At 39.0% G+C, this 15,993-nt stretch overlaps 1 protein-coding gene across 1 annotated transcript; it reads left to right on the forward strand.

Moving 5' to 3' along the window:
* The first annotated feature begins 4,559 nt into the window (after positions 1–4,559).
* Positions 4,560–12,745, forward strand: LOC122648300 (urea-proton symporter DUR3-like). Its single transcript, XM_043841529.1, has 9 exons — positions 4,560–4,768; positions 7,011–7,118; positions 7,211–7,306; positions 7,417–7,499; positions 7,606–7,826; positions 7,951–8,213; positions 10,118–10,356; positions 10,856–11,505; positions 12,127–12,745. Exons 1-9 carry the CDS (start codon positions 4,583–4,585, stop codon positions 12,411–12,413), a joined length of 2,133 nt encoding a protein of 710 aa, XP_043697464.1. The 5' UTR covers positions 4,560–4,582; the 3' UTR covers positions 12,414–12,745.
* Positions 12,746–15,993: the final 3,248 nt, after the last annotated feature.

Consider the following 15,993-nt stretch of genomic DNA (forward strand, 5'->3'; position numbering starts at 1 on the left):
CTCGTGCATTTAGTCGAATCCTGAGAGACACCTGGGACACACCCAAGATGGGCGGATCCACAGGCAGATGCACGATTCTGAATTTGCCCCTGAGTCCGCTCGCAGCAGGAAGGGGTTTTTCAAGTCTGAACTTCATCCAACTTGATCCCCCAATGCCCCCAATGGCTTCAAGGGCTTGTAGGGATGACTTCCAAGGTTCATTAGGGTCCCAAATATCCTAATGGCACAAAGCATTAGGCAATCTATGGTCTATACCCAAGTCCTCAATCAAGACTTAGGTTTTTGGGTGAAATCTATAGGTTTTCATGGCTTAGGTCAATGGCACTTCAAAGAGAGGTGCAAGGGTATGCAAAGGCATCCCAAAGGGGCTACAATCATCCCTCCAACAAGAGCATTGGGTCCCAAATGGAACCCAAGCCAAACCCAAGCTCCAAAATCCAAAACCTAGCCTAAAAATTAGAGAAATAGAGAGGGAGAGATGGAAATCACTCACCTCCAATGGAAAACAAGGATCTAGGACTAGGTGAACCCCCTTTCTCCTTCTTTTCTTCTTCTTCTTCTTCTTCTTCCTTTCCTTTTCTCCTCTGCTTTTCCTTCTTCCTTTTTTTCCTTTCCTTTTCTTCTTTTCCTTCTCCGGATAGCAAGAGGGGAGGAAGGAGATGAGGTGTACGAGGAGAGGGCAGCAGCCTTCTCTCTTCTCCCTTCCCTTCTCTTCTTCTTCTTCTTCTTCTTCTTCTTCTCCTTCTTGTCCGGTTTCAGCAAATGGGAGAAATGAAAGAGCTAAGGAGCTCATGCCCTTCTCTTATGACTTGAAATGGGCCTTAGGGCATGTTTGCCTAGGCCCTTAAATCCCAAAACCTATTTTAACTCAAGATGGGCCTTGGGGACAGTTTGGTTAAGGCTCTTAGATCCAATTAGTTAGGGTGTGTTTGGTTTGGGTCTAAGCCTCACTAGCCCTATTAGCCCTTAAGCCTTGTTTGGTTTTAGTTAGGGTATTAAAACCCATTATTTAATTAAGTTAGGCTTTGTGGGCCCCACTTCCATGGTTCACTTACCCAACTAATGGTAAGAGAAAGGGTCCACATGGTCCAAAGGCCAAATTAGGGTGTTCGGGACACGGGAATGTGGGTCCCACAAAAAAATAAATCAAAAGGACAGGTAACAGCACGAGTGGATTAACGATCGGATTCACCAGCAGTGGATCCGGTCATGACTCCGGTGCTACTATCAGGGCCCAAACTTCAAGGGAAGCTGTAGGGCTTTGGCCCACACTTCCAAAACTTCGAGGGGATTCATATTATAATATTTTGAGTCCAAGATTATCAGTGTTGACCATATCTATAGGGCCTTACCCTTCAGTAAGGTCTAAATTGCCCCGAGGTATTAGGGAATATTTCGGGTGCGGGTGTAACAGAAATTCTAGCCAGACTTCTTCATTTGTATGGCTTGACCACTAGCATGACAATGTATCTCCAAGCAATCTTTTAATTGACAAGTTTCTTTCAATTTCAATTATAATATAAAGAAAAGCAAACAGTCATCTACAAACATTAATTAAGAGATAGAGGGAGATCTGTTATGAACCTTGATACCTTTGACGAGGTTGGATTCCTCCTCTTAAGAGATTAGGGAGCTCATGGCCTGAGTGCATAGGATAAAAATGGCAAGCGAGAGTGGGTCTAGCCCATACTATATGAGGGGTAAATGGAGTCATAGACTGCCCCATTGAAGAGGAGACTGTAACTATCGATTTGATACAAGCCATTACCATACTAATCCACTGATGATGGAAGCCCAAGTTGGAAAGCATCAACTCGATAAATGACCACTCTAGCCGGCCGTAATCCTTCTTCATTTCCAATTGGTACTTCTCTTTTTTTTTTCCATCATCCCTCGCCAAAAGAGTTTGTAAGGAACCTACTTTTCAACAGCCTTCCTTATGGAAATGGTACTATCCCCTCTCCAATTCTGGTGAACTTTGGACCAAACTTGTATATAAAACCTTAGTTAAACAACTCCGGGCTCATTCTTTTTATCCTTTAAAAAGAACATTTTGGAATTTTTATCCACTGCTGTAACTGCAACGCTGCTGTGCGCATTGTGCGGCGCAGTAGCGACCATGTGTGCACAGCGAGCCCCATTGTGCACACATAGCCGCTGCTGCACCACACAATGCGCACAGCAGCGCTACAGTTACAGTAGCAGATAAAGGTCCAACATTCTGCGTGTGCTTTCGAAATTGAAATCTCACCCTCACTTTGAAATTTTCTTTTGGCATAATCTAGTGGATAGTCTTCCAACTAAGGATAAATTGGCTTTGTTTGTACCTATTGATCCTTTGTGTCTTCTTTGCGGTCAGACTAATGGATCCATGTGGAATTTATTTTTTTCATGTTCGTTTTCCAAACATATTTGGTTTGCCGGTCCACTAGGATGGCATGTGGAACACCTTTGTGCATCTTCTATCTGTGAGTTGTTTGAGACCATAATTCGTATTATTACCCCCTACTGAGGTAAATTGGATTTTAAATATTGTTTTCTTCACTATGTATGTCTACATATTTAAAATCGCCACTCTATCCCTCTTATGGCAATTCAATTTATCTACCATTGGACGGGGTATTTTTCGTCCTCCTTTCATGTTGGGCAACTACAGCGTTCTGGAGTTGTGTTGTCATTGTTGGAAACTTTTCTAGTCATGTACTGATGATGTGGTAGAAGTGGAAGTGTTAGACAATGAGCCGGCAATGCAAACAGGTCAATTTGAGTACCAAGGGAAATTTAGCAATTTGGCAATGTTAAAGATGTTTTCGAGCTTGATGGCTGAATTTTGGAAGTGTATTAGGTCCTTATATAGTGTTTGGCAAAGCTCCGAATCAGCAGGTGAAGGCCCAGTGCACCAAAGGTTGCAAAATCATAGGTTCACACAGTGGTAGCGTGTTTAGAGCAATTTTCTGAAGGTATAATGGCAAAACTGGGAGAAGGACTCCTCACAAGAAATGTAATCTAGCGCAACTGGTCTCGTATCGTTTGAATGTCGTGCGAGAAAGTTACAAAGATTTTCGCATCATCGCACGAAAACAAAGCAAATCTGAAGGACGTTTTTCCCATTCTTAGCCAAAATTTTGGCTTATATATGTTTTAGGTGCGTCCCTTTGTAACCATGTAGGTTACAAACAGATTTTGTAACCAATTTTTTTTGCCTCTGATATGACAAGGTGGCAATATAATATGAGGGTTAATGATGGAATTTCGTCCATCCTCATTCCCTTCTTCTTCCTTCCATATCCTCCCAACTTCTGCAACTCGCGACTCCGTCCAACCCCGCCTCTAGCCAGGCAGCAAGGGTTTCATGTGTGATAGAATTTCACTCATCCTCATTCCCTTCTCCTCCCGTCCGTATTCCCCATCTTTTGCAACTTGCGGCTCCGCCCAACCCCTGACCTAGGGCTAGGCAGCAAAGGTTTCATGTGTGGCCTTGAAGCGATTACCTCTCATACCTTCTAACGGAACTCGATCAGCTAATCAAAACTCACAAGCTCCATTGGGACCATGTTCAAATAACAATTTGTTCACTTAACTCTTCTTTTTTTAATGAATTCATATTTTTAACCGCTGGCTTAATTTCAGAGTTTGGCAGAAGGCATTCATGGATTGTTGCTAGAATTTGATGCCAGCAGCCTAGATCCCCTTTAACCTGACTGGTTGGGGCTTTTGGCGTGTGAGCGGTCCATATTCTCCAGGTTTTTTGTTTGTGTTATTGTTGGAACCAAATCAGTTTTTGAGATGCACAGACGGTCTTCTGCATCTGAACTCTAAAATATGAAAAAGTGTGTTTGTTAATTTGTCTACATTGCAGCATCGGATATCTATAACGTTGAAGCTGCCGGTGGAGAGTGGCAATAATCACGGCGATGAAAGTGAAATTGGGAATGGAATGGAGTCCCAATTCCGAAAGACAGAAAGTACGAGAGAAAGGGGAAAGGGAGGACACACTGAAATTACAAAAATAACATCATTTTAATGGAATTAAGTGAGGTAATGGATAGTAGGATAAGGATCTAAATGAATAGCCGAAATCCGTTTTCGTATCCATTTAGCACTATTCGAATCTGTCCGAAAGGGCTAAACGGATACGGATAGGCTATAGTTATCCGAAAAACTATATTTACATGTAAGCGGATAAAATATCCGATCCATATTCATTCGAAAGCTAATTGAATATGGATGCGAATATAGCACTATCCGAATCGAATTCAATCCGTTTACATCCTAGTAATGATGGATAAAAGAAACAGTGGTTACAAATAGCTGTTCCTTTCTTTTTTGTTTGTTTGTTTGTTACTTCCAAACATAAAATACTACAGTGCAAGTCTAAAAGACTCTACAAATTTCCAACGCCAAAGACAATCATCTACTTATTGGGTTGACTTTGAAGGTTCTATGCTGTCACCAGCCACATCCCTTCCTTCCCCTTCTCCTTCTCTCCTATTAATAACCGTTTCAGTCAACATGACCATAAGAGGTAGATTAAGAAGAAAGCAAGAAATCCTACAAAATTTGAAAAGAAGAAGCCGTTCTTATGGCTTCTTCTTCTGTGCAGTGCCCACCGCTGGGATTCTCGGCGAAGTACTATCATGTCGGCATCGATGGAAGCTGTGTGCGACAGAGCAGCTTCTTTGAGGGCAAAGCAGCTCTTAGTCAAGGAGTTGGGTACTCAGTTATTCTTGGTTTTGGGGCTTTCTTTGCTGTCTTCACCTCTTTGCTGGTATGTAATGGAATTTTTCATTATTTCACAGTTTTGAGATTTCTTTCTTTCTTTCTTTGGTTGTATTCTCTTTCACTGAATTGAGAAAAAGATAAACGGGGGGCTGAAGCAGAGTAGCATGTTTAATCCGATTCTTTAGTTTCTGATTGGCTCTGGGTGGTTATCTCCGTCTGTTGGATAACAGAATAGGGGTGTTGATCAGGAAAAAAAACCCATCACCAATTAATAATAATTGGTTATTCCACTTTTTATTTCGTAATTGGTCCAAGTATTTAATCTGAATGAAGTCCAAAACACCAGTTAATTTAAGTCCAAAGAAAATATTTTTTTCAGTCTATTTATTGGGCTCATAATAAAAACAAAAAAGGATAGAGATCACTTCCTGAGCCTCTAAAGCCTGCATGAATTGGCCAATGGGAGCATGCGCCCAAGCATCACCGTGGTTTCATAGGGCAGTGTGGTACTTCCATGCACTTTTCTGTCTACGCGTAGAAGCCACGTGGGCCACACAACCAGCTAGATTCTTTTCCCCTAAAAATGAGAAAAAGTTTTCTGTCCGGGAGTGTGGCCTACGCCAGCACTCCCATGAGTCTATCTCTCTCCTACCTATGTGAAAAGACACCTCTGCCCCTTGTTTTAAGAAGGAGAGGGATAGACACATGGGAGTGCTAGCATAGGCCACACTCCCGGACAGAAAACTGCTTCCCCCTAAAAATTAATGAAATGTAAAGCCCATTGACTTTTTTAGGTTTGAGTCTTATAGATGGGACCGAGTTAATTAGGTTCGAATCTTTTCTAGGTTAATCTGTACCCTAGATAGTCCTCCAATCTAAGGCAGATACTCTAGTGCTAGTAATCTAATAAAAAAATACAGACTAAGCATTAAAAAATAAAAGGGGTATCTTTTGTGGACTACCATTTGATTCATTTAAAAACACTAGTGATCCATCCTTGTTCTATTATGTTCATACACTATTTTTGTTTACTTTGTTATATTTCATTCATAGTCACTCAATCTCATAATAGTGTGCATTCAATGAAATATTCTCAGTTCTTATCGACCGCAGGGGATTACAAGGAAATAAGAAATTTGTAAAATAAATTAAGTGCTTATGTAGTGATCTTATGTGGCAAATCTTCACCAATCTCTTCCTTTCAATCTACTGTTTTGACTACTAATGCAATTAAACCATTAATCAGTTCTTATTGGACAACACATGGAACAGATGAAGTAGTCATTGATAAATTTGTTTGGATAAACCTGAAACTTGAATTTCTGTAAGTCTCTTCTAAATAAATTGTTGTGATTCCATTCAACCTATTTTAAATGACAGATGAATTACAGAAACAGCATTAAAGAAAACTAACATCATATAACACTACCAAGTAGAAGAGGAAATCTTTTTTGGTGGTTTGGAATGCTAGACCAGCTGCACTTAATCTTTGTAAACCCTTGGCCTCTTTATATATATTTTTTAAAATTTATTTATAATTTTAGTGAGCAACAGAAAGAGGAAATCAAGGGGGAGAGACCTACCCAACCAGATCAAAGTCGAGCAAAGAGCCTCTGGTTGGAAATTGAAACTTTTTCTTAACTAGTCTCATATATAAGTGGTGCAGTATCTTATATGTTCAGATCCTCTGCCTGGGTTCCTTGAAATTACCAAGTAGCAAATGGCCTTTTAGGTTCAATGCTGCACAAAAGCATTTCTTCATCAATGTCAATCTTCAAGACGTGATCTTTTGATCGTTTAACCATCTTATGACAAAGTATCTTTCCCAACTAAATCCCAAAGACCTTCCACTTTGAGAACATAAAAGAATTAAATTGATGTAATTGTTCCTGATCTCCTCCACCACATCGTTCCACAGACATTTATTAAACCAATAAACTGCCTTTGTGCTACTCTTGGGACTTAGCTTTGGAAAAGAAAAACAAAACCTAGTCCTAACTAAATTTATAAAAAATAAAAAAATGAAAAAACTATTCTGCACATGTTTACCTTAATTATGTGACTCAAATATTCTTTTTCTGATCTTTATATTTTTATACATCTTTACAGTCATTAATTTATGAAAGATTACCTCAGATTATGCTTCCTCTGAATCTAATTTAACTTAAATTTTGTCTTCTCTTCTGTGCTTCATGTGAAGTGTCTGATCTTCTTTTTTTTTGTTTTTTTTTTTTTTTTTTTTGGGGGGGGGTGCTGTGGTGGTGTTCAAATTCATCTTCTATAATTAGGTATGGCTCGAGAAGCGATATGTGGGGGCACGACACACATCTGAATGGTTCAATACTGCAGGCAGAAGTGTTAAAACAGGACTCATTGCTAGTGTCATTGTATCTCAGGTTACATTCTTTTCTGTTGGTAGGCATCTACAGCTGTAATGGGGATTAAATTACTGTGTGAACTTACATATTTGATATTTGGATTCTTAAAGTGGACATGGGCTGCTACAATCTTGCAAAGCTCCAATGTCGCCTGGGAGTATGGTATTAGTGGTCCTTTTTGGTATGCAAGTGGTGCCACCATCCAGGTCGGTTATACAATCTTATGTTGTATATCTAGAACTAATTCAATTATTTTGTTCTTTCTTTGGGATTATAGGAACAAATCATCTATAGATTACTCTGTCATACAAAACAGGTACTCCTGTTTGGAGTTATGGCTATAGAGATCAAACGGAAGGCTCCTCATGCTCATACTGTCTGTGAAATTGTAAGAGCTCGGTAAGTTTCGCACTCCCATATTGTGATAGTTAATCACTACGGATTTTATATATGATAAATTTAGCACACCCATATTGTGATTGAAATCTCTCACTCACTCTTTCAGATGGGGGAATGCTGCTCATATTGTCTTCCTTGGCTTTTGCTTCATGACAAATATTATTGTAACAGCCATGCTTCTTCTTGGTGGTTCTGCGGTCGTCAATGCGATTACTGGAGTCAACATCTATGCTGCAAGCTTTCTAATTCCTCTTGGTGTGATAGTCTATACATTAGCTGGGGGACTAAAAGCTACTTTCTTGGCCAGCTACATACATTCTGTGATAGGTACAATACCTGAACCTTTTGCAATATATTATGTGTGATAGTTCAAATGAGATTAGAAAAATTTTCAAACCTATAATATCGATCTAATATTATATAAACTTAATTTTTGATGTTCTGCTGTCAGTGCATGTGATTTTGGTCATCTTTGTGTATCTGGTTTACACGGCAAGTAGCAAGCTTGGTAGTCCGAAAGTCGTCTATAATCATCTCTTGGAAGTTGCAAGTAAATCAAGAATCTGTCAAGAACCAGTATCTCATACTGGACAGGCATGTGGACCTGTTGGTGGGAATTACAAGGGATCCTACCTAACAATGTTGAGTTCTGGTGGCCTTGTTTTTGGAATTATCAACATCATTGGCAACTTTGGCACTGTCTTTGTGGACAATGTGAGTTCTACCTGTTCTTCCTGTTCTTCAGGTGATACTTTTTCAATATCTGCCACAGAAATTTTTAGTATCAAAAGTTAAGCCTAGCTTTATTTTTAGGGTAATTTACACATACCACCCCTGAGGTTTGACGAAAGGATGATTTTACCCCCCAGTTTTGGAAAATTCTACGTACCCCCCTGAGGTTTACAAACGGTAACAAATAAACCCATTCCGTCAGTTTATGACTAACACTGTTAAAATCAAAAGGTAAAGTGATAAAAATGCCCCTTAAAAAAAAAAAAAAAAAACCTGCAACTCATCTTCCCCAAACGATTTGGGGTAGATGAGTTGCAGGCTATAGGTAGAAGGTCTGTCCATTAGAACAGCAAGCCCAGCTTTATCTCGACAAGGGAGCAACTTCAACTAGGGAGTTAGGTTCTCAGTAAAAACAACCTCCCGTGGCAGAGCACCATATCTAAGGGTACCCGAGAATGGTCAAAAGCTCCAATGTGGAGAAGCATAAGCAGTAGATGATTCCAAGCCCAAAAGCAAATACATCTTCCATTTCCGAAACGCCATCACCGACCCTCTCTCAAAACCCATCTCTGCTAATACCGACATCATCTCCACTAACCCCTATTTCTCCTTTCATCCCTATTCTTTTCTCTTTAATTTTTTATCATTTTCATTCTAAAAACCCTCATCCCACCATCACCGATTCTCCTCTCCATTTCTTTCCACTTCTAATCTAACCCACATCCTTGTCTAAACAAAACCCCAATCTGAATTCCAGCCATGACCACACCCATCCTCAACTAATGTATCATTTCTGATCCCATCATGTCTTTAATTTCCTTTTCCATTTTCCCTCCCAATAACCATTGGATCCCTATTTCTTTACTTTTATTCCCATTTTTCCAAACCCAACACAGAATCAGAATCCATTGGCTACCATCATTTTTTTTCAAGCTCTCTGGAATCCATTGTCGGCTGTGGTGCAAAGAAATGTGGAGCAGAAAAAATAGAAGAAGATTAAGAAGAAGAAGAGGAAACCCGGGCGGAGAAGAAGGGGATGGGGAGGAAATTGTGCGGACATAGAAGTTAATCGAAGCACAGAAGAGACCCGAGAAGGTGTGGGTCAGATTTTTCCAGGTTGAATCCACCTGATCTTGGGGACATCGAAGACAGCCCACAACTCAACTCCGGGAGGTTTTGCATTTGCGCTCGATACAGGATCAAATTCACCCCATCGTTCGTAGTTCCAGCGACCTTGCGTGAATGACAACTCCATCTCACGAATCCGGAATTTTTTAACCTAATCAAAGCAGCATAAAATCCCATTAGTTACTACTCTTTGAACTTAAACTGCAATTTTGAAGACGGTAACAATTAACAAACCCTAGATTCTAAACAGAAATAAAGCTGATCGTAGAGTTAAAAGCAAAAGCTAGAAACACAGATACAAATGGGTTAAAACCTAAAGCAAATGGAAGAGGAAAAGGAAGGAGAGTGAATCAGGATCGGTTCCATGGTGTTCCCTACAAGGATTCCTGCAACTTATCTTCCCAAATTGATTTGGGGGAGATGAGTTGCAGGTTTTTTTTTTTTTTTTTTTTTTCTTAAAGGGGCATTTTTGTCACTTTACCTTTTGATTTTAACAGTGTTAGTCATAAACTGATGGAATGGGTTTATTTGTTACCGTTTGTAAACCTCAGGGGGGTATGCAGAATTTTCTAAAACTGGGGGGTAAAATCATCCTTTCATCAAACCTCAGGGGTGGTATGTGTAAATTACCCTTATTTTTATGTGACAATGTAAGAACTTCAGTTAATTTTTTTATGGGGGCAATTACTCAATATATAGTTAGTTAACTGACTAGTCTTCTTATTCACTGCTTATATTTATCAATTCTGCTACACTAGGGGTATTGGATGAGTGCCATTGCTGCACGACCTTCGTCAACTCACAAGGGCTACCTGTTGGGAGGGCTTGTTTGGTTTGCTGTGCCTTTCTCGTTGGCAACATCACTGGGTTTAGGAGCATTAGCTCTTGATCTACCACTAACAGCAAGTGAGGCTGGTCATGGACTAGTTCCTCCTGCTACAGCTATAGCTTTGATGGGAAAAGCAGGATCTGTTCTACTTCTTACTATGCTTTTTATGTGAGTCTCACTTCTTTTCACGGATTTGTTGTTTAGTTGCTTCATTTTGGCATTTCTTAGCTTAGTTAGGTTTAGAGAACATGTAATCTTGGATAGTATGAATGGACAAGAAGTAGTTCATGGGAACAATATTATTCGATTGCAAAGCTTCTAGCTTTGTTTCCCGCTTCAAGTATAGTTAAGATCAACAAACAAATTTTCACCTATAGCATAAAAGTGATTCTTCCCAGTTCAATGATCTGGATGAATGCCTTGGTGGGTTGTAGTAAAGGTATAAGATTATCACAGAAAATAAAGAGATAAAAGGATGTATAATGGGCTGCAATTAGATTTAGTAACAACATAAATGTGCTTCACACATCTTACCTTCAAGAAATTTAATTTCTGATAAAAGGAAGAAACTCGCAATGAATAATTATGTATTTATGTAAAGATGTTTGTAATCCAGGCAAGAAAAAGAGGTTACTTGTGCTTTATGGTACTTGTGTTCTGTTTTCAGGGCTGTGACATCTGCTGGTTCTGCTGAGCTAATCGCTGTTTCTTCCTTGTGTACATATGACATATACCGTACCTATATCAATCCAAATGCAACTGGAAAGCAAATTCTAAAAATTTCACGGTTTGTCATTCTGGTTTTTGGGTGTTTCATGGGAGTGCTAGCAGTGATTTTGAATAAGGTTGGAGTATCATTGGGCTGGATGTACCTAGCCATGGGAGTTCTTATCGGTTCAGCTGTTCCTCCTATAGCTTTCATGCTTCTATGGAAGAAAGCAAATGCATCAGGTGCCATTGTTGGAACAATAACTGGCTGCATTCTTGGAATTATAACGTGGTTATCAGTGACGAAAGTAGAGTATGGCCGAGTAAATCTTGACACAACTGGCAGGAATGCACCGATGCTTGCTGGAAACCTTGTCTCTATACTGACTGGTGGGGCTATCCATGCTGTATATAGTTTATTGTGGCCTCAGAATTATGATTGGGAAAGTACCAAGCAGATAACCATGGTAGAAAGGGATAAGACCGATTTGCCAGATGAAGAATTTAAGGAAGAAAAGCTTAAGAATGCAAAAGCATGGATAGTGAAATGGGGTATCGGTTTTACTGTTGTGATTGTCATAATGTGGCCTGTTCTGTCGCTTCCAGCCAGTAAGTTCACCTATGACTCCTTTCTAGTTGATTTGGATAAGTACATGAATTTCCTCCAGTCTAGCAAGATATGCTTCTGTCTATGATCGGATTCTTTACCTTAACAAAAGAGAGTCAGGATAATCTGACTGCAATTATGATACAAACTTGATCCACTGAAACAATTATTTGATTCTTTGCTCTTTTAGAGGGGTTTTCTTAACAAGAACTACTTGCCAGAATCAAAGAATTGCTTCCTGGGAGAATCACTCTAAAATAGAAGAAGTCATACCAAAGGCAGCATTAAACTTCCAAAAGGCCACAACTATTACTAATCCTTCTGTTTCTTTGGAAATCAAGTCTTACAATTTTAACTGTAAATTTGAATTTCCTATTGAACTTGCATCAAATAGATAATCAAACTAAGTGATTTGATGTCTAGTTGATTTGGCTTGATCCAACATAAATCATATCTTTCTTGGCTGTTTGGAGTCTTAGAGGTCCAAACAGGGCTTACATTAAGACATATCCTTTGCACATGAATTAGTTGGTTTTGACACTATAGATATTTATATGCTTTTGGTGGTCCAAAGAATAATATGTGCAAGATTTATTGTCCTAAAATTTATTTCTTTTTTTCAGGAGCATTCGGTCTTGGATACTTCACATTCTGGGCTGTCATTGCAATTGCTTGGGGTACCATAGGATCTATTGTGATTATTGCTTTGCCCTTGTTTGAAAGCAGGGAAACAATCAAAAATGTCTTGATTGGCATCTTTACAAGTGCCATTCTCAATGAAAAGATTGAGGAAACGAATGCCAAAATACGTGCAGTACCAGAGACTGAACAAATACACTTAGAGAAAGACAAGGCAAAGAAACAAGAAAAATTAGAGCAACAAACTCATTCTGTTTCAGTGGAGCCATGATAGGCTTCTCATAGAAGCTATTCTCATTGATGCTTTGGAAGCATAGATCTCTTTTCAGATTTTGGAAAATGGAAAATCTTCAAATGGTTTGGTTGCTTGTCTTGCACCTTTTCCTTGTAAGTTAGGATATGTGCTTAGGGGTCTAACCTTAATGATCAGAGATAAACTTGTCTTCTGGTCTTATGGCCTGAGCCTTTGCTGTTCAATTGTAACAGAAAATCTGATTTGTGAAAATCCCTTAGCCTTTCTGTATATGTATACCTTGTAGTCAAAATCTAATAATTATCTGAATCATTTGTTGAAAGATGGTCTAACTCACTAGGCCTTCTCTCCCTTGTCTCAATTTCATGTACATAAAGATTTATTTGTGTGGGGGCTAGCCTAAGGGCTTAGCCATACTCAAGCTGTGACTTGAAAGATGTTTGGGCCTTTGGATTGGCCTGAGGCTAGGTTGGAGCTATACTTGGATTCACTTTGGCTAATCTTGAGTTATTGGATTCATGTGAATCCAACTTTTAGGTTGATATGAATGGCAATAGAGTTGTTAATGCAAATTGATTGACCAGTGAGGTGCATGGGGTCAATGCATTTTTCTTGTATTGATTTTATTTTTTCTTTTGGTATAAAGAGAATCATTTATTATAAGAATAATAATAATACTTATTATTAGGGAAAAAGATCTCTACTTGGTGGTGTTTCCTACGCCTTCTCATAGGGCACTATGAGATGACGCCTTTGCCCCCTGGGTAGATACCCAGGCGTGCTCACCCATTGGCCCAGACGCTTGTGTAGAGACCATGCGACTAAGTAGAGATCTCTTGCCCTTATTATTATTATTATTATTATTATTATGGGGAAAGTTTTCATACACGGCTGTGTAAGCTGTGTATGTGAGAGGGTCTCTCACAAAGAGTTGGAAAAGTCATAAATCCCCACCCATTAATTAATGCCTTGAAACTCCCACCTCTCACATACACGGTTTACACAACCGTGTATGAAAACTTTTCCCTATTATTATTATTATTATTATTATTGCGTCAAAAACACAAGCGTCCGTATTACAAAGATCAAACAACCAAAGAGTGGAACTTAGCCAACTAGTCTTACATGCACAGGATAGGACACTCCAAGCCAAGAAGTTAGCTACACTGTTAATCTCTCTTGGAATGCAGTGAAAAGAACAGCTCACAAAATAAGTAGCTATATTACTGTCCTGTATAATGTTGAAGACCTCAATTGTTGTAGGTTGGTTAGGATGATTGAGGAAGGATGCATGTTCCTTGTTATCCACTTCTACGCTTAGGTGATCAATCCCTTCATATATACTCTCAAGCATTCGTTCCCTGAAAGCAAGGGCTTCATCTTGTACTACTATTGAAAAGAAGGTACGTTTAGAGACCGCTAAGATGGGCCTTACCTTGAATACCAAGGGAAAGAGCCAAAAAGATTGTAGCCTTACTTTTTGCTTTTGCCCCATTTCTTATTCTAGAAAATTATTTTAGTCATTGGGTGAAAAAAAATTTTCAAAAAAAGTTGAAAGTGACTCATCATTGTTCACTATCCATGTGAAATGATAAGATTACCCTTATATTAATAAGTTTTGAGAATAAGAAAGGACAAAAAAGTACAGTTAGGACTTCTTAATTGACTTACTCGGTGACAACAAGATGCACCCTATATAATAGGACTTTGGATTCTTGTGTCATGAAGAATGTGATTGGGATATTCTAGCAGTGGGACATCAATAACACTTCTTTGCATTCACAATTCTCTGAAACTGTTTACATCAGCCAGGTAGTAGGTTTTGGGGTCTTTATACGGGCTTGGTCTATTTTGCTGGGCCCTTTTAGGCCCAAGGGTAGATCTTATTCAATTTATTGGCTGTACAACTAATATTAAGCCCAAGCCTAAAGGCCATAATGCCCATACATACATCACATTAAAAATTGGACTAAGTTTCCCTCCACCACCCCGTGAATGAATTTCCACCATCCTAGGGTTCACAAACCCCTTCTAGGTTTTAATATGTTCCCTGAAATACCCTTTGATACCCCCTACGTGCATCTGAAGCCGCCTTGGTGAATGGATTTTCATTCATCATGGCTAAAGGAAAACTCGATCCTTAAAAATTTAGGAACTTTAGCTCAGACCAGTTGTTTAAGTTATTCATTTTGATCAGTCTTCAGGCTACTCAGGTTATTTGGCCTAATGGGTAGAGAGGTGGTTGGGATTTGGGAGGGTTGGAGATTGGGTTGCACCAAAAAGGCCAATCCTCATTGGTCTAACCAATCCAAACCAAGGTTGACTGATTATTTGCAAAATTCTTCCAACTCTTCTGAATTTGAACCATCAATAAGCTACATTTGGTAACGGTCTTGGTAAAGAATACTCGTTCTTGACCAGAAACGTTCTTTTACGTTTTTGGTCTAGAATGACGTTCTGTGTATGAAAATGACCGTTTGATAACGGTCTGAAGAACGTTTTCGGAACAATAATAGAACAAAAATGTCGTTTGGTAAAACCTATTCTTCAAAATTTGATATTAATTACAATACTGTCATTGCCATCTATATTAAGACTGAAAAATACATGTCAATGTTTTTTCTCTCTTACCAACCAAGCATAAATTAAAATATCTCATAAATTACCAATCTTAACAAAAAGTAGAATATCTCTCTTACCAATCTAAACATAACCAAAATATGTTAAATTATAGTTAATTTAAACTAAAATTATAACTTTAACAACCTAAAACTTGTTTTAATCTTCATATTTTTTCAAGTCTAACATAGTAAAACCTTCAAGGATGTCTTTGAACATCTTGGCTTGATTCTCTGAGGATGTGATTGCCCTCTTCAAATATCCTTTTAGAAAATCCGATGACGGCGTTGCAGATACAGCTGCCGAGTCTGAGGGGCAAACCCTTGAAACATCAGTTTGTTGGCTAGAAGATGAGATCGTGCCCTCATCTATCCATAGGAAAATTACAAGTTTAATGGAAGTGTAAGTCATTATTGGCAGTTCCATGTGGAAAAATAGATTTGGATATCTGATGCGATATATGCAGGAATGGCCTACAAGATTGGTGGATTGGGCTCTTTTGAAGGCGATCAACATAGATCCACGGAAGCGTGGTAGGATCGATTCTATCAATGAAGAATGCTATTAAATTATCTAGAACAATAGGAGAATCGATTGTTACCAAGAGTTTCACAGATGCAAGACCTCCAACCGATGATAACCCTTTCATAGTCGTTCCATGCACTACGCAAAGCTTGGCATTCTCACACGATCAAACCAACTCCTCTACACACAAAGGTTCTCAAAACCCAAGCTTTCTCCAAGATCAAACACCAAGAGAGGGAGAGGAAGAGAGAACGGTTTTAGGCAGGGGAGTGCTCCACCGATTTTCTAAGGATGAGAAAGTGCTATTGAATTTTGGCAATCTCATGAATATATGTGATTTGCTTTCTCACTCCCAAATTGGTAGCACACATGGGCAAGGAATATTAAGTTTCCTATTGGGACTCAATCACCAACCCATCCAATCTTTCCCACCAAGGAAAGATTTCTATTGCTA

This window comes from Telopea speciosissima, unplaced genomic scaffold (assembly GCF_018873765.1).
Source record: "Telopea speciosissima isolate NSW1024214 ecotype Mountain lineage unplaced genomic scaffold, Tspe_v1 Tspe_v1.0728, whole genome shotgun sequence".
NCBI lineage: Eukaryota > Viridiplantae > Streptophyta > Magnoliopsida > Proteales > Proteaceae > Telopea > Telopea speciosissima.